This window comes from Dromaius novaehollandiae, chromosome 3, assembly GCF_036370855.1.
Source record: "Dromaius novaehollandiae isolate bDroNov1 chromosome 3, bDroNov1.hap1, whole genome shotgun sequence".
Lineage (NCBI taxonomy): Eukaryota > Metazoa > Chordata > Aves > Casuariiformes > Dromaiidae > Dromaius > Dromaius novaehollandiae.
The window spans coordinates 34,261,380-34,280,622 of NC_088100.1; the positions used below are offsets into that span (position 1 = coordinate 34,261,380).

The 19,243-nt window shown below is 39.0% G+C and overlaps 1 protein-coding gene across 1 annotated transcript in view; it reads left to right on the forward strand.

Annotated features, from left to right (window-relative positions):
- The window catches only part of KCNQ5 (potassium voltage-gated channel subfamily Q member 5), a 306,273-nt gene that overhangs the window by 208,541 nt on the left and 78,489 nt on the right, over positions 1–19,243 (forward strand). The window contains exon 2 of the mRNA XM_064508669.1: positions 5,703–5,793. Coding sequence (XP_064364739.1) covers positions 5,703–5,793 — 91 coding nt within the window. The remainder of the gene's footprint in view (positions 1–5,702; positions 5,794–19,243) is intronic.

A 19,243-nucleotide genomic window follows, 5' to 3' on the forward strand; every position in this document is an offset into this window, starting at 1 on the left:
TTTCTGCAGGCATGTATTCCTGCATAGTTCTTCCGAAAATTAATCTCGTAACCTGGAAGTCCAGCAGATGTTCTTTTTCTCTGTCCCTATCAGCCTCACAACACCCTGAAGCCATAAAATCTCCCCTTCCCACAAACTACGAGGGGTGAGAGTACCGATAGCATGTAGCAGGGATCTCATGTAGGGCAACCCACTTACCAAAAATCTGTCACTGTGCTTTTTGTGAGAGCTCTTCACCCAAATTAATAGTCCCAATGAAAAGTAAAGCAGTGCTGTGGATGACCGCCTGCTTCCTTCCCTCCTTCCCAGTTCTTCCTTCCAGTCTTCACTGGAGAGTGCATCCACTTATTTGAAGCTTTAATTTGTATTCCAGCAGATGAATGTATTGATGCCATACCTCCAGTATAATCTTCAGCACATTTACTTATCTAGTGCCTCCCACAATTTTTGTGTATTTAACAATTAAAAATAACTTAAAGGTGGTACGTGGTATTCAACTCAGCAAGATCCTGAGCACTATGAAGAAAAAATCTCCAGCACTGTGTCTGGCTATCAGAGGGATTATGGAGGAGCTCTGCTTGCTTCCTTGTATACTCAGACCTCCCGAATGTGACCAGCTTTTTGTAGGTTTGCAGCCATCTCATTAGTTCTGACTTTGTACCAGTGGGAAAAGAAAAAGCTACTTTCTGTGCATAGTTAAGAATAGCAAAAGCTTTCAAGCACGTGTTCCCCTTACATAAAAATACCAGGACAATGGCACTGCGAGTGGTTTACAAACAGCCATGGTCATAATCCTAAATAGCTTTGCTTTTATGGGGATTAAATTAGACCTCAACTAATACTGGAACATAACTCTGGTGGTCTAATTGCTTAATTATGTCATCCTAACAGTGATACACTTTTATTATTTACAGAAGAGGTCGCGAAACTGTTTGTGGATGTTTAACTTCTGATTATTTTAATTCTAGCACTAAATAATGTAGCAAAATGGCTTTTAAAGATCTTCACTGGTACATATTTTATGCTTATGATGATATTCCCTAACTAATGTTTTAACAGTTCTTTTTAAAATGAACATTTTCTGCCATATGACCATCCTTGAAATCATAGACTGTAGTAAAACTCTGTTGAAAATTAAATAAATGAAGAATTGGTACTTCCTAATTAGCTAGTAAGAAAAGTTTATGAGAGGTGGATTGAATAAATATCAAAGCTTCTGAGTTATATTATCTTTCATAAATTGGCTTTTCTCCAATTAGTGTATACTTTCGGAAGCAGGGGAATAACATGAAAGGAGCTGCATCAAAATTGATTACTGTTGAAACAAAATGGAAGTTGCTGCTTTTGATAAAATATAAGACTATGGCAGTGCTTGAATAATTTTATGGGAACTTGCTGCCTAAGGCATATGTTTTACTGTCTGATACTGAACGCATGAGAAAAGACCATCTGTTTTTTTCAGCCTGAACAAATATATGATCCAGATTGAACCACTAGAGGCTAAATATAATTGCATTGTGTTTTGCCTCGTACTGTTGTGTACCTACAGCAGCATCCTCTTGTATAGCATGTATGATAGCACGCAGTTCAAATGCTGGCATTTGAAAATACTTCCTCCTCTTTTAAGGAGCATAAGATGACTATACAGGGCTAATAAAATCCTCTGCACTTCATCCATCATCATAGAAATAGTCCAGGATAACAAGGAACAAGTTTTGGTAGGTTGGACCTTTGCAGCGTTTGAACCTTAGTCTTACGGTTTTGTTTCTGCGGCGCCCCAGCAGTCTGCTCGGCTCCCGGCTAGCGGCCCGCCGGGGGAAAGGCGTTGCGCGCGTCCTCCCTGCCTCCAGCTCTCGCCGTGGAAATGGAGAGGCACTTTCACTTCACTGCCCAAGCAGCAGATTAAATTTTAAAAAAGTAGAAGGTGAATCCTGGCTTATTTTGAAGGAAAGCACATCAGTGGCAAATAAACTACAGAAGGTATTCCAGAACAGTTAAACCTTTTACTTTTGTTGCTAGTACTGTGTTTTACAGCACCCAAAAGTATGCTTTTAGCTTTGCAAGGCTAATAGGACTGAGTTTCTCCCCTCCTCCAAAGTGCTTACAGTCTAATTTTAGACATAATGTGCTGAATGGCAGTAAAAAAAGTGTTCGGTGGTGGAGGAAGGAATGAGGGATAGAGGGGCAAGATTTGAATGTATGGGTGGATAAATGCAAACATTTTTCTTTTGCTCTTTAATAATAATTAATAACAATGCCCCATTTCTTGTAAAGCTTCTGGAAAAAATGAGAACAAAAGGTTACAGAGGTTTGGAAAAATATCTTTCCAAGACTATTCTTAGGTATTACTGTGGGGGATTGTTTCTGCTTTTCATGGATAATCTGCAAAACTATGCCTACCCAGGTGCTTATCTAAACTGTGCACCTGGCTTTCCTGAACATTTACTTTATTTTGATTAATGCGCTGCCTAACTGTACTGGTTCTCTCTCTTGACTCACTTTTCCAATTTAACAAGACTTTTCCCACCCTGATCTTCTAAATCACAGCCCTGAGGAAGTACGGCAATTCATCCTAAGTGCTTAAGAGGGAGGATGGTTTCGTGACAGCAGGACTGGGCTAGGACAGAAAATGGTTCAGGTTTATTGAGACTTTCTGGGTAGCCTTAGGCTAGTCGCTTACCTTTTTTGTGCAGTGGTCTTCAGCTGTGATATGGGAACAACAAGCTTTCTTTTTTTAATAACGCGTCTGTTTTCTATAATTGTGCTATAAGAGATCTCTTCCAAGTGAAAACTTACACTGTGTGCTTGGACAAGATCCAGTACAACTGGGCCTCAATTTTGATTGGTATTATTGGAATACAACTAAACAAGAGCAATTTTTAATTCCTAAGCAGGAGGGAAGCAAGAAAATATTATTTTAACTGATTCAGGACTAAAAAAATTCGGCAAAGGAAATGACATCCTTTTACTGTAGATTCTTAGTCACTTCTCTATCTTATCTTGCCCTCCATGCAAGCCTTATCTGGGAGAAACCACATTTATGTCTGTACTGGTAGGACTTAATTATAGGGGGTTCATATCTGAAGACCTTGAGCACCTGAATCTGGGACATTTTCCATTAAAAAAAAGGGGAGGGGCAGAGCTAAGATTGGTCACAAGGTGGATCATTGTCACTTGATTGGGGCTTTTATGAAAACTTTAAGCATATATCTGCTGATCTTTATCTTTCTGTGGTCTTGAAAAAAGATTTGTCAATGGCATGTAAAAGACACTGCTTTACCCTCCCGGGTACTATCAAACCATTGCTTGTTTATCTTCATCTATCTTTAGTTCTTAATAGAGCTTATATGCAAGCTTTTATCAGATTCGATTTTCAGGCAGGAACTTCTTTCCAGTGGTTAAGTGGTATGCTACAAAATTTGCTTCCAATATCTTATCATGGTGCACATCAGATTTTTATAGTAAAAATGCAGAAGAAATGGACTTACATTTTCATCGAATGTACCGATATATTACGCTAAGACACTATCGTCTTATTGAAAAGTCTGTATGTTATAAGGAGAAGATCAATTTTAGCTCCTGAAGTGAAAGTGCAGGCTGATGCAATAATATGATATTGAAGTTTGCTTCTAGTAATTAAAATCAGAGAAAAATTTAGGTTGGAAAGGATCTCTCTAGGTTATCTAGTGCAACCTTCCACTCAAAGCCGAGCTAACTCCCAGGTTATATCAGGGCCTTTTCCAGCTGAGTTCTGTATATCTCCAAGGACAGAGATTTACAGCTTCTCTTTGGGCAAGTTGTTCCAGTGCTGAACCCCCTTCCCTATGAATTTTTTTCCCTATAGCTAGTCATAATTTTCCTTCCTGCAAATTGTGCCTTGTCTCTCTTCACTATAATGAAAATTAGATAGTTGAAGACAACAATCACATGTTGTGGCCTCCTCTTGTCCAGGCTGAACAAACTCAGCTCCATCAGCCCCTTCTGTCCATCATGAGCTCCAGCCCCCGACCATCTTGGTGGCCCTCCAGTGGGCTTGTGTCAGTTTGTCTCTTGTATTGAGGAGCCCAAAACTGGATGCAGCACTCCAGATGTCATCTCTCAATCCGATGACAACATTCTTGCTAGTACAGCTCATTATGCATTTAGCTTTCATTTCCACAAGGGCACACTGCTGACTGATGTTCAACTTGTCCACCAGGACCCCAGGGCACTTTTCTGAAAAGCTGCTTGCTTTGTCTTCAGAATAACGATTGTGTTCATTAATGGAAACTCATCGGATTGAGGAATGTATGCATCGTCTATATAGAACAGTAATTTATACACTTTTTCCTTTTGCCTCTGGAAGAGATTTCAACCCCTTATCATGAAGGAGCTGTTTGTACTTTGTTGCAGGTGTATTTCTACATTAGTTGCCATGCATATTTATGTTGAGTTAGAGCATCTACTATCAATTCAGCAATTCAGGTTCCCAGCAATCCAGGCAGGATCCAAAGGCCTGTCCTTTTGTGACTGATTGATTGCCATCATGACTGACAAGTGTTTGAAGAAGAAATTAGCAAAAAAATTGATAGAATCAATTATTACCACTTACAAAAACTAGTACAGGCACTAGAATATAAACCACAGAATATGCACTGCCTTGCCCATTAGATGATCTTATTCGGTGTGCTGCTTGGCTGCTGATTATAGTTGGTTCATAATATCATTGGTGAAATGAACTTCTCTTCTGATGCATTTCGTAGACAACAGGTTTTTCACTAGCTCAGTGGCAAAGTAGTACCACAGCAAAGGAACTTCCTTATCATCCTTGGTATAGGCCTCAGGGCAATACCAGCTCTTCAGGCTCACATCTGTAAATACTGTGTACATGCTGTATGCTGTAAGGATCAGACATGGGATATGCAAGAATTTCTGCAGTGATACTAGCTGTTTGCATCTTCCTTGCAAAGAGATTGAGCAGTGCGTCCATGCATTGCTTTGCCTGCCTGTATCTGTCAGTCCCATGAAACAAGCAAGCTCGTCCCCACGGCCAAAATTGCAGGCATGTTTTCCCAATTGGGATCGCATGACTTGTGTAAGATCATCCAGCTTCACTCCTTTGTTTTAATTTCCTTAACTGACTGTACTGCTTTAAGTTTGCTCCCAAAATGGAGCTAGGTCATTTAGGACAGTGATGCTGTAACTCAGCTACCTTTGAATGTCCGCTAGTTCGTACATGAAGTCTGTTGTTCAGAAAGAAACAGTTTAGGATGGTAAAAATGAAAAGCAATTGTGGTGTATGGCAGTTAGATGCAATATGAGCTTTGATAAGCTTGTACAGCAGATATCTGTAGTCGCTTGTCAGGGAAATGATTTTTCAGACTGAGGAGAGATCTCTCCTATTGATAATCTTTTCTTAGAGACACGAAGAGCAGTTGGACTGGATAAATGTACCAAAAATAACTGTGTATACTGGGTCCTTTCATGAAGAAAATCTTGGTTCTTGTGTTTTAGTTTTCATTAAGTCTACCAGAGATTGTTCCAGTGCTGCTCAGAAATATGTAGTTTTATGAATAGGCTATTCTAATGTCCTTAATGAACTTAGTAGTAATTGAATTTCCTTTTAATAATGAAGACTGTTGGTGAAGCAGGGTCAATATATATATATTGAGTCAGTGTTCTGAAAAAGGTATTAACAATTTTTAATGTTCTTTCTTTTTCAGTTTTCTCCTTGTGTTTGGTTGCTTGATTTTGTCCGTGTTTTCTACTATTCCTGAACACACAAAACTTGCCTCTGGTTGTCTCTTCATTTTGGTAAGTGAAACTTCTAAAGGCAGTTTTACAGATGTGCGAATTTGCTTGAGAATTGCTGTGTTTTGTTACTAATGGTTTTTCTACTGCAGTTTGGCAGTGACTGAGCATGAGAGACCTTGGATACTGCTGTTGCCATTTATAAAGTCAGTATGTAGTAAGAGGCACTTATACTTAAAATAAGAAATAATTTTGGTATCTTAGATACCAATTTGTGCTAGCTATTGGTAGATACTGATTTTTTATTGGCAGTTGCTGCAGTAGGATGTGGTAGTTTCATTATTTCTTCATAATACATGCTTTTGTAATATGTTTATCTCCCCTTTTTTCCCTTCTGAGATAGTTATAAATGGCTTTAATCCATAAAAGCGCTTAACATTTTTCATGCATTGTATAAATGCCACTTTATTCATCTGCTGCTTGATGTGCCATTTAGTTCGGCAAGTGATGGCCTGAGGATAAACAGTGGTCATTAAAATGTCACTAGATACCCAGAGTTACCATGGTTATTTCAGTTCCAAGTATACAGCAGACCGTGGCTTGTTAGGTAGTGCCTCTGCTGAAGTAACTGTTGACAAATGCCAACGTTTTAATTGTCATCACTGTATATATCCAGAAGTCTTGCTCATCAGAACAGCTCCCTAATTAGTTATGGAGTGAGCAGGCTGACAGCATAATTGCAGTGCACGGTACGCCTCTACGGCACAGTGTGGTACTGCATCAAGGCACCTGAACTAAATGTCCCGAGAGGGTTAGGTGCAGAAGTGTGGTGCTCTGCTCCATCTGACGATCTGTTTCTTATCAGGGCTCATTAATACAGGGAGAAGCATGCAAAATATGGTATTCTGTTTCCTGTATCCACATTAGCCCTTCCAGAAAAGATCAAGTGGCGGTAAGCCAGCTAAAAGCAGTCAGATTTAATCCTGTAGTCGTATCTAGTCCTATTATGAACGTATTTGAACAACAGTTTGCAAATGGAAGTTTGTCTGAGTGCTCCCTAACTAATTACGTCATTGTAATTATCATACTAATTGCTAAGATTTTCTGGTATATAAAATATGAAAAATTGATTAGTCCGAAAATACCTTACTTATAACAGAAGGTGCTTTGTGACAAGTAATCTGTTTCCCTGTACACTTATGCAAATTTCTTGAAGATAGGCCATTTGTTCTCACATAAAATCTGAATTTCCCATGAGCTGCGTATTTGTTGAATGTGTTTGCATGCTTACTGCTGATTTCTCAGATGGCTAATAAACACGTTCCCCGTGGTTTGCCGTGGCTTGCCCCGGAGCCCAGCTGCGGAGGAGCTTTGGGGAATCCTGTAGGTGCTCTGGGCGCCCGGTCCAGGTGCAGCCAGCCCTGTTGGGAGCCACGAGCCGCCACACCAGTCCTTCCACTGGTGCCCGCAGCAGGGCTGTGCCAATGGGGAGAGGGGCTCTTCCTGCTACCGGGACTTGAGAAGCTGCTCAGTGACTTTGTCCTTCGTAGCAATTCTGCCTTTACATGCCACCTTTTGAATACGGAAATGACCCCAAGGAGGAAGAAGGTGGATAGTTAATCCTTGAAGCATCAATACCAGCTTTAGTAGCCTGGCCCAACATTTCTATGCTATATCCTAGCGCGTTCAACAGGCCCTTGGCAGGAATAGATCTGGCAATGACGAATTTTACAGCTCCTGCTGTGGGTCTCTAATGGAGAAAAACATAAACAAAGCGAAGTATGACGTTCCAGAAGCAGGCTAAAACTGACTAGTTTATTCCAGTTTGCCAATGCATGATTTACTCTCTTCTCTGCGTACTGAACCATTAGCTGATATTAGCAATGCTATCAAAACAGGCTTTTGCAAACACATACTATGAAAATACTACAATTTTACATTAACTCAGGAACAGTTGTTTTGGCTGTGCCAACACATAATTGCCGTCACTAAATTTTTCACAATCATCTTTTGCGTGCAGTGATTCACACAATCTTGCAAATGTGTCATGTAGTAGAGACGGTTGTATTAACTATCAGAGATCTGTCTTAGCACTGTTTTGCTTCATGCTCAAGATGGAAGCTATATGTTTATTTTCTAATGAAGTACGGTAGAAATGCAGCAATCTCTGGAGCTGCCTGCTGGGTTTCTCTGCACTGTTTGCTTCAGAGATTTATTCCAGATGGTGCCCCCTAGAGCCATGCTAATTGTCTAAAAAGCTAATGTAATGCTCCTTCAGCTTAATACCTGAGCTGCTGCTTGCACTGGAATCGGTGGCTTTTGACATATTGCAGCTATTCACAATTACACGGCAAGGTTAAAGAGGAAAGTGTAAATGAGGTGAGTAAACCTTACCCTCTGTCTCAGAAAGGCCAGAGGAGCTGAGATTATTTTTCGGCAATCAAGTAATTCCATTTATTTCCCTGAGCCTCACCTTACAAAGGAGCAGGAAGAATACCTCCTGAACACCACACCCTAAATACTCTTTCAGAAAAATACAACTCTGTGCAGTAACTCAGTGAAAATAATTGGTTAGGCAAAACAGTATTGGCTGAAGACTTTTGAGGGCCAGCATAGGTTAATGGACTCATCTGGACTGCAGAAACTCCTGAGTGCTGCTCCCAGCACCGATCCAGTTTTGCCACACTGCATTTTCCTGTACGCAGCCAGGGTTTCAGTTTTGTCATCTGAACAATACTACTGTATTCCGAGTCACCTTCTACTTGTCAGGGGGCCTGTCAAGAGAATTGCATTTAATATTTGCATTTCACCCTGAAAGTGAAAGTTCCACAGATATGTTAAGTATATGCTAACTATTGTTATATCAGTAATGAATTTTGTTAGATTTGTTTCCAGAAATAAGAAGTCTAACCAGAGGGAGAGCATCAGATAACTCCTTATACCTACCAATTGCAATTATCCTTTAGCCTCATCTGTGCACACAACTTCTGGCACTCAAGCTGTAACAGTGATATATCCCAGACACACAGTAGAATAAAATCTACTTCAACATCAAAAAAGCCACAAGCAGCTTAAGAATCCAACTAACACAGCAAGAAAATAATCTTTGGTGTATTGCTGATCTCCTACGAGTACATTTGCTGGCACTTTATCAAATAATAAACACTAGGGAAGTAAAACTTAGGGTGGGAAGGCAAAAATCAAATCTTTTGGGGAAGGTAGCCAAGGAGGAGTATATCTGGAATGGGAGGTCATTCACTCTCGTGACCAAACTGTATATTTTAAGAACACTTGCAACTAGAGCTGTGTGAATAACTAGTTCACTTCTGTTTGTTTGCTGTCAGTTCAAGAAAATAAATAAAATAATGTTGGGTTGACCCACAAAGTTGGCAAATTGAAAAGTTCAAAAAAAGTCTTGGATCAGATGAAATATTTCATTTGACCTGGTATAAAACATTCTTTGTGTATTTGAACATTTTAGAAGCTTTGGCTTAAAAGTAAAATTGAGACTGTGGAAAAGAAATGTCATTTTTATTTGAAGTAACAGAGCATTTCATTTTTTTCATAATTTTCATTTCTAATCAAGATGAAGAGTTTGCAAAACTCCTGTGAATTTCTGCAGGACTGGTTTTGTCAAATCTGTTTTGTGTTTTTCTCCAAGAAGGCTGGGGCAGAAAACTTTGCCCAGTTTGGTAGGATAAGGGCCTCTGAAAATGTGCTCTAGGAACACATTCTTCAGGCAGAAATAGCTCCCAAGCGGATAGTGTACTGTAGGTGAAAGTAGCTTCTACATGTACTGTGGTCACTTACATGATTCCCAAGGGATAGTGTAGTAAGTGCATCTAGTAATTAAGTTCTTCCTAAGTTCATCTTTTCTAATATTTTCACGTAAAAGAAACATAGAAAACACTGATTAAATAGAAACACTGATTAAAAAAACATAGGGTATAGGTACCCAGTAGCAGGCAAGCACATATTCAATTTTCTCTGCTCTGCAACAGTGAATGTGCAACTATTCTCATCCATCCGCAGAGATATAATCACATAAATCCTAGCTACGAAATTTTAAGGCTGGGAAGAGTGGATAAAAAAAGGGAGATGGACAGTGCTCTATTCAAAAAAGTAACATTTTGGGGGTTAGATGTATTGGCCCATAAAAAGCCCTGGAACTTAAATCATCCTACAGCATATGGATAAAAGATCACCAGATCTGATCAGAGAAACAGGTGAATGGCTCTGTAGGACAAGCTAGCAGTGCATGTAAGGAAAAACAGAATGATCTTGAGAGATTTCAGTTATAGATCTATTTCTAACAAAGGAAGTAGTATGTAGACCACATGTTATTGCAGCATCGTTCAGTCTTCTCCTGAGAGAAACAGATGAAATGATCCCTGAACTAAAAATCAGTGATAATTTTGAGTTTGCCAGGGCTTGTCAAAACTCAGAATTGGTGTTTCTCAGGAAGATACTTTTTCTCATCCCAAATCAAAACAAGGCATTGAAATGTCAGAATTTCCACATGGAAATCTCTGAAAAATTACATCAGTCAGATATGTGAAACTGATGTTATCAAAGTCAGACTAAGAGGAGGGAATTTAATTTTAAGAAGGTCAAAGCCTTCATGTTTCCAATGTTGTTTGGATCCCTATATACTAGTAATAATAAGGTGATAATGTGAGCATGAAACAATCCAACCATACCATAATAAACTAGTTGTTAGTTTTGAAAGAAAATATTTTTACCTTATCAAAATAAAGGATTTCATGTGTTCACTGATGAAACCGACACCCTCCTATTGTGTATCTCAATTTCATAAAATCAGAGTTGGCCATTGTGGCAAAATTTTGGACCAGGTCTCATTACAACTGCATGAGAATCTTTGTGTGCAAACAGAAGACTTCCCACCTGAAATGTAAGTGCACTTTTTGGTGCGCTTTCCCAAAACTAAAAGTTATTAGGAGGAGTTTGTCGGCACTCCAAGCGAACCAACCAACCTCTAAAACAAAGTTACATACCGTAGCTGTGGAGAGAGGTGGAAGTACCAATGAAAATGTTTTCATAGCAAAGGAACGTGGCATGGCATACAAAACTGTAGAGGCAGCTATGAAAAATCTATTGACAACAGTGCTGAGAATGATAAAATACACTTAAAATGTATCAGAGAACAAAAGAAGTCTCAATACTGGCATAAGACTCTTATTGATATGGTTCTGGGCTTGATTACATCATCCAAATGTTTTGTCCTTTCTTTTCTTCTATTTTTCTGTTTGAGGCACAAATAAGCTTTGTAAAGAGAAGAATGAAAAATTGCATATTTGAGTGGAATCATTTTTCTCTTGTAATTAAAAAAATGCCATCTATTATAGTTCTACTGGGAAAGTTTAAATATGTTTGATGGCTAAAGATGACTAAACAGCATTAATGTACATGATCTACAATCAGTGCAAAGAAAAATCTTGTAACTGAATCACTAAAAGAAGGTAGGATAGCTGAACAGCTACCTCAAGTGCCATAGCCTTCAACAGCAAATGCAGTAGGAGGCAAGATGCAATTTTGGAATTACTGTCAGAGCATTTCCGAGGCAGACAGAACTACCAGTGAGTTATCCTTCAGTAAGAAATCTCCATTTATTGCGTAATGTTAAGATCACTGGAGTTGTCACAATTCATTGACTGTTGGATGAAGTACCATCCATGAAATTTTTTCCCATTCCCTCTGAATGAACAGAGTATGTATAGAGAAAAGGCCGATACTGTGCAATGAAAAAAGATAGATGGAAGCAGGAAAACCACAAGCAGTGGTATACATAACATAGTACAACTCATGATCTGCTACACTTTTAACATTAAAATGACTAAATTGTAGTAAGAAAGCCAGTGTTGATTTTTTTAAATAGGCACATTATATTTTCTTGTATTTCTGTTATCTATTCTGTATAAGAGATGTCACTTAGCTTATCTTGTCTGTGACATTTTATGGCTATATGCAGAAAGTCAGGAGAGGCGGTATTCGTTCTGTTAAGGATCATGTTCTGATTGCTTTTTCTCAGCACAGGAAGGAGTAGCATTGCTTCAAAGGCAGAGAACATATTCCTAAGCGGGAGAGGACTCTCTACCTTACTCTGACAAGAGTCTTTTAGCCATTCAAGAGGCCGTTTTGTTCAGGAGGATACTCATGAATTGAGGATTTGGAGATTAAGAGGGGAAAATGGGGAGGATTAGATGGTAGTGACAGGGGGTCAGGGTCCAGATTAGTATGGAAATAATTCTTTGAGGAGGGAAGAGCATGTCTTCTTTTAGACTAATCAACACATCACACTAAAGAAGCAAGCCAGCTGTCCTTGACCTCCTTTAAGGACAAATGAGCAACATTCCTCACGCAACTGTTCTTCCATGACACATCTTCCTTCTTTTTTGTCAGTTTAAGTGATAACGAGGTAGCATGGGAAACCACTTCCAAGTCATAAGTGTAACATTTTCCATAGATGTAGGTTTATGATCACTTATACTAGATCCTGCTACAATTAATTTTACTGGCTTTATGCCAAAGTTTGATAAGGATCCAAACTTGTGATAGAGATAACAAGAACTACCTTATTAAAGCAGCCAACAAACAGATAGTTTAGATTGCAGAAAAAGTAAAAGATAGTAAAAAAGGATAGATATCAAAATCTTTATCAGAAATTCAGGCCTGACATTTGTAAAGGCAATATTGATTTGCCAAATGGAAATGCAGAATATGTCTCTACAGGGAAGCCAAAGTACATGGTTATAAATAATATGTAAGGGAAAAGTCTACAAAAGATTAAATTACAGAAGGAAAAGAATGCTGAAAAAGGCAGAACATCAGTGATACAAAAGGTATCTGGAAGCCCAGAAAATGCCCACCATCTAAGTAACTTACAGAAACTGTAATCCACTCAGTCACTTTGCAAACACAGATACAATGACGCATGTAAAGACAAAAGTTGCTACAGTCAAAATGTGATGTTTCTTCAAGTGGGAGAAGAAACCTGCTCACAAGACTCAGCTTAAAAGCTGCAAAGTCAAGCAAGGAGGTAACAAAATATAGACAAATATCAAAAGTATCTATAAGGATCAAGAGCAAAAATATGTATAACAGAAAAATCCAAAGAGAGTTTAAAGTGCAGGTGATGGTAAAAGCAGAGACACAGGCACATGCACACATGCGCTGTGGAGCTGAGCCCAGTCCTGAGGACTGTGAACTGTGGGTGAGATACGGAGATGGATTAGCCAGACAAGCACTGCTCATTTTAAACTGTTAGGCCTCTGTGGAGTGCCTAAGGAAAGGGTGTATGTCATGGGCAGGATAATAACTTGGGTATCAAAACTGAACCAGACAGGAATTGGCTGATTGCACCATATGAAGATATGATCACAGGAAATGAATGTCTCGCAAAGAAAATTGTATATGTTTTTGAGAGGATGTAGAGGATTTTTTTTTTAATTTTCTTTTTCCAGGAGACCAAAATTCCATAAGCCTTGAAAAAAGGTGATAGGAAAAGCTGCAAAACATTCAGCAAATGGCATCATTTGTAAAACACAAGACTTGGTAGACTGGATTTCACAAATTAGTTATTGGAGTGAAAAGAGGAGACCATGACAAGTTTTTCACTGAACCTGAAGAAACTGAATAAAAATATTATAAGTGAACACTTGTACAAGTAACAGAAATGTTTACTGAGATGACAGGAGTGAATTTCTTCAAGAAACTAGATACCTAAGCAGGATTTTGACAGATTGGATAAAGTACACTCTAAGTCTAATTTTTCAAAATTTACCGATTGGCAGACAGTGCTTTCTTGAAATTGCTTTCTGAATGTGCTTGGTACTGGAAACATTTCAGTGTATCTCATCCCGGATGCCGGTGGGTCTCCTAGTAGTCAAAATGTACACTGGTATACTCATAGGGAAAGCCCTATTAAGCAGCTTTGAGAAAGCAGCTGGGAAATTGCAACGAGAAATAACTTAAAAATGAAGAAAGCAAATATCGTTTTCAAAACACACGAAAATAACTAGTGAGGGGAACAGACCTGGAAGAAAATAGGTTTGAACTCTCTAGGATTAAATATCTCTAAACATGCTAAGAACAAAGAAATAAAAAATATATATATCTTGTCCACCTCCACTTTACAGAATGTTGAATGTTGCTGATTAATCCACCTATGCGTGTTCAGCTATAATGATTAGGCTAAACTCCTTGCATAGGTACAAAATTAGTATGGTTGCCAGAGCATAAAAGGATTCAAAGCCCGTGCTGGTTCTGGCACCCATTCTGCATTTCTTTTGGACACAGCAAAACATATAAAATGCTTCGCAAACATTTCAGGAGGAAGGTTTGCAAATTGTGTTGCTACAGAGACGTGTGCTTGATCATCTGCCTGTGACATGTGACATCAGATACTTGACTACAGCAGAAGAAAATGCATGAAAAATCACAAAGAAAATGTAAAGGCCTGAATACAGCTGTGCAGAGTTTCATTGTTTTCAGTATGCATAATATTTTAAAACCAAAATGAGACCATTCACAGCTGATTTCTCATTACAGAGAAAGAAAATGTGAAAAAGCACAAACTAGAATACAAAGATGTGTTTGGAAAGTAGAAAATTATTCTACAGTGTGTGTTTTAGTGATGCCATCTCCTTTCAAGAATTCTCTCAAAAGAATAGCTGTCCTTGACACATAAACAAATCATCTGGAGCAGAGCAGTGAATGTAAATGGGATGAGCTGGAAAGCACCATATTTTAAGGACGATGCTGTATCTGGAGAAGAGCAGGATAGAAGGACTGGGTGGAGAAATCAGCACTTCCCATTGCCATTTTCCCAATTTGAAGGAGTTCTCAGTGATCGCTGGGGTGTTCCTAGAAGATCCATGTCTGCCAAAATTCAAAAGCCAAAAGGAGTTTTGGGGTATATTTGCCTATGTGTACATTCACATGGTTAACTTTGGTAACCATATAGTGCTGAGGCTCCCTTTTTGTAACCTTTGTGCTTTTGAAGCTTTTTGCATGGAACTGCATAAGCTGTTCAGAATTGATTCAGATGATGATCCAGTTCCTTTGGAAAATCACACATTCTAGATAGCATTTCTGCAGCTCGCCAAGCCAGGGGTCCCCTTTACGATGCAGCACTAACTCAGCGGCTGGGCCCGCCGGCGCGTCTCTGTGCTGGCAGGTGTCCTTGCTGGCCCGGGGAGCTGAGCGGCGCCCGCAAACACTTGCCAGCAAATCCCAGCCTGTTTCCGAAGTGCCGGGAGCATTTGGCTTTGGAGCCATTTGCCGAGTGGGCCCTCGGCAGTGTGGCTCCCAGTAAGTGGACATGTAGGACGCAAAACCCCACCGGTGCGGGTGTCAGTCCCGGATAGTTACGTGGCCTTTGCCTCTTCAGCATCACCGGTCCCCAGCTGCCGGGCCATGGTAGCTCTGCGAGATGGGGCTGCCCCTGTGCTGATCTGGGGAGGCGGGAGGGCTTCTGTCCTCCTCCGTGACCGCTGAGGAAGCCTAGCTCACCTCCGTGCTAGGAATCAGCTATCTCTTCTTACATGGTACATGCTCGTCTTTGTAAGAGACAACAAAAACCATAACTAAATAGCAGCTACCAAACTCTGGTGCATCTTCTTACTGTCTGATTCAAAACTGTTGTTAAAGAAATTCTGGGTTTTTTTCAGTAAGTGAATGAAAAAACCTGACTGATATGTGCCATTTCAGGTAATAAACACTAAAAGCTAAGGGAGAATTGGATAGCAGAAGTCCTATATAACATGTGTGACTAATTCAAGCTAAGCATGTCATTGGGATTTTTAATATTATATCAATACACTTGTAGCTGTGTATTAGATTAAAAGGCACAAAATTGATCTCTCAACAATCCTCTGTTAACGTAGAATCAACATGGGAAACCTTAATCATAATTTTACAAAGCAAGTGTTGTAAAACTATCACATTCATCATAAAACTGATAAATGACAAAAATGTGCATAAATTTCATTTCATGCTTATTGGTTATTGCACTGGGAGCTGAACTGAAATCTTGGATTGTGATTTATATACCACTAATAGGATCTGTTCTAGGTTATGTTTTCAGATTTGTGGCTGCCTCTCCCACTGTTAAACTGTTAAAAAAAGTTGGAAAGAATTGAAACATTAGTTCTTAAAGTGTATCTATATATGCATAGGCATACTTGTTAGCTGCTTTCTTCAAAAATCTTAGCTTCTAATGTTAGAGCAAGGATAATGCAAATTATATCTGAATTATACTGTTATTTTGAACAGCAAAGTGTGCACATATTACTGTCTGCTGATTTTAATCTGGAACCTGGCCAGCGTAACAGAAGTGTCCCTAGTCCTTCACCAGCTTCTGCCCTACAACTGTTTAAAGCTCAAACCTTCATCAGGTTTCTCTGAGACAGAGTAGTGTTACACTTCCCCTTACTTAATGTGCAACCTGATGAGATCTGTTCAAAGTGTCTAGCCAACTCTGGTGCTCAGTACTGTGGAATCAGTGGAGGGTTTTCGCTTGAGAAAGGGATGCAGAAGCTGAGGTGTTATGTCCTTGTTTTAATAGAATGAGAAAACACTCTCGTCTTCTTTGACTGTGAATAACAGATCATTACTACTTGAATAGTATCAACTATTAATCATGTTAACATGGTGACATTCTTAAATGAGTCATCCATAAATCAAAAGATGGAAAAATGTTTATTCTCCCTCTTTTCCAACTGGTGTGGAAGCAATAGACACTCCTGTTTATGAGTTTTTAGGGAGAGGTGACAGTTCCTGAGCTGGTATCAAATGACGTTGTTCCTTCTATTCCTCCTATTCTTCTATTCCTCCTATTGTTCTCTTGTAGTGAATCTATGCTGATTTACACCAGATGAGTATCTGTGGTACAGCTACACTACACAGATGCTGACTTCAGTGTGGAGGCATTTGTAGGTTTATTAAAGCTTATTTCAGAGGACTCGTTCGGTATGTTCTAGGCCATTTACTGGGCTCCTGAAAATGTCATGTATAGACCCAGTTCTGCTGTGAGCTCAAAGCAGGCAGCTCCTTACATCAGTGTGAAGCTTGTTGTCCTACTTTACTAGCCTTCAGAGTACGTAGTAATATAATTTCCATACAAGATATACAAATAAAATAACAGCAGAGCTATTGTCTTGTGGACAGGTTTCTTCTATACAACCCTAGGCTCATATATGCATTGCATATTAACCGGATGTCTCCTAACTCTAAGCAGGACAGTACAGAGTGCTCAGTTTTGGTCTTTTCCTCATCACTAAAATAGCACTAATTCTGTAAAGTGATGGCCTAGAAGCAGAGAACCTGATTTTAGCAGGAGAAGTGCAGCAAATTATCCATGGGTTATTTTACATTTTAATAAGCAATTATATTAATTAGTGAGAAAGCTATGATAAAAACAGTTTTTAGCTGTTTTACTGTTATGCCTGAGGAAATCCTAATCATTGAAAACTACCTGAGAAGCATACTAATGTAGACAGTTTCAACAACTCATGACTTTTATTCTAATTAAATAGGCAAGAAATAAAAAGTGCTCACAGCAGCTGGATTGTAGAAAGTATGTTTTATTTAATTAACTATCAACCCTGTTCATTAGAGTCCTCCAGGACCTTTTGTTAATACAAACCTTGATCTGGATGACCTCTCATTTTCCTTTCCTGACAGTTATATAACCCTAGATTGCTCCAGTGACCGAGCAACCAAGGCACACGCCAACGTAAAAAGAGCTGAGGAGCACACTAGCATCTGTGTTCCTTATGTCAAAAGCAATTGAATCTTTAAACCCATGTGTTTCAGCCTTGCTTCTCCTGCATATGCTTAGCTCCCGGTGCTAACAGGAGCTGTGTGTGCAGAAACATTTCAGGGGGAGATCAGGCTGGATGGATGGTGCTTCAGGAAGGAGGAAAGACTTTCCCTTTCTGAACCAACAACAGATGCGCCATATCAGTTATTGAGGGGAGCTACCTGTTAGCTTAAATCCGCCCAAAAGTTACGGATTGTGGTGACTGTGTACGAATCAGGGTGCAGGGCCAGATGCAGCTGTGACTGGAAAGAGCTGACAGTAGAAGGGAAGATGGAAGAAATGGCCAAGGCCAGGGCATCCCTGCTGCGCCTGGTGATGTTCATAGGAAGGGAAGGGTTAGGCTTCCAGTAAATCTGAACTTGCTTATTAGCTCAACATGCCATGCTGAATTTTTAAAGGGGGATGGATTTGTCAACAGTGGAGGATGTAAATGTCGTTATTCTGTATCTCATGAATAATCAAAGATTAATGCGATTCCGTCTCATTAAACATAGGACAAAGATACTTGGAATGCATCACTTCTACAGCAAGCCTAAAAAATCATATGAAGTTTAATAATTTATTCTGTTGTATGTATTTTCAGTTGTGGTCCTTTTCTGTTTCAATTGCTAAGGATCTAAAAACAAGGTATTTAGAGGCCTAGATTTATGTTTACTTTTGTAATAAGTCATTCAAACTTAATCTTTTTTTTAATCCTGATATTTGGGATGAACCCTTTCAATTTTTCTCCATGGAAAACCAAGAAAATGTGGCTAGGAACTCGTGACTGTGCAGCTGCCATAGGAAAAAATAATGTCATTCCCTGGCCTGAACTAACCTTGACAGAGATTTGATGTTACATCATGACTAAGAGCACTGATTACTAAAACATTACTTATTTCACAGTGGTGGAGGATTCTGTGTGTCTCTCTGGTTTCAACCTGGACCAACCCAAAATACCAGAACAAAATGGGTACATATACGTCTATGAAGAGTTTCTGTTTCAATGCATTCTCACATTTTCTGGGAAGAGAATATTTCAAGAAAGCATTCAACCAGCTCAAACAATGAGAAGTCAGAATTCATTTCAGAATCATAATGTTATCATCTTAAGAATAACCTGAAAGTCCAAACCTTACATGTTTTACATGTTTTACACAGACAAAACACCTTTGATCTCAGGAAAGTTGAGTTCAAATAGACAGTAGTATCAGCACAGTCAGAATCAGGTGAATTATCAATGAATTGAATCATTACCGTAATTCACAGAAATCCTACAGTGAATCATCAAAACCAGCCTAATCCTGTGGACTTTATTCATGATGATATTCCCTTTAAAACTGGTTGTTCTTTGTGGAAGTAAGGGTGGCCAGGATATAAAAGATCATCTTGAAACATCACTATTTCAGAAAATGCAAAAAAAAAAAGTGTGAAATGCTATCTCCATCTTATTCATTGGCTTTCCTGCTATTATGCCTTATACTGTATTTTAAAGACCTCGAGAAATTTGATATATGTAGAAAAAAATCTTGTGTAGAAAAACAAGTTTTTTTTAAATCAGGGTAGGGACCATGCAATTTTTTGTAGCATTTCGGTGCACACAGCCATATTTAATGTATGTGAGCTAACCTGTATAGTAAGTGACTAGTATAACTGTAGTAAACCTACAATGGTTATTTTTAAATTTTACTT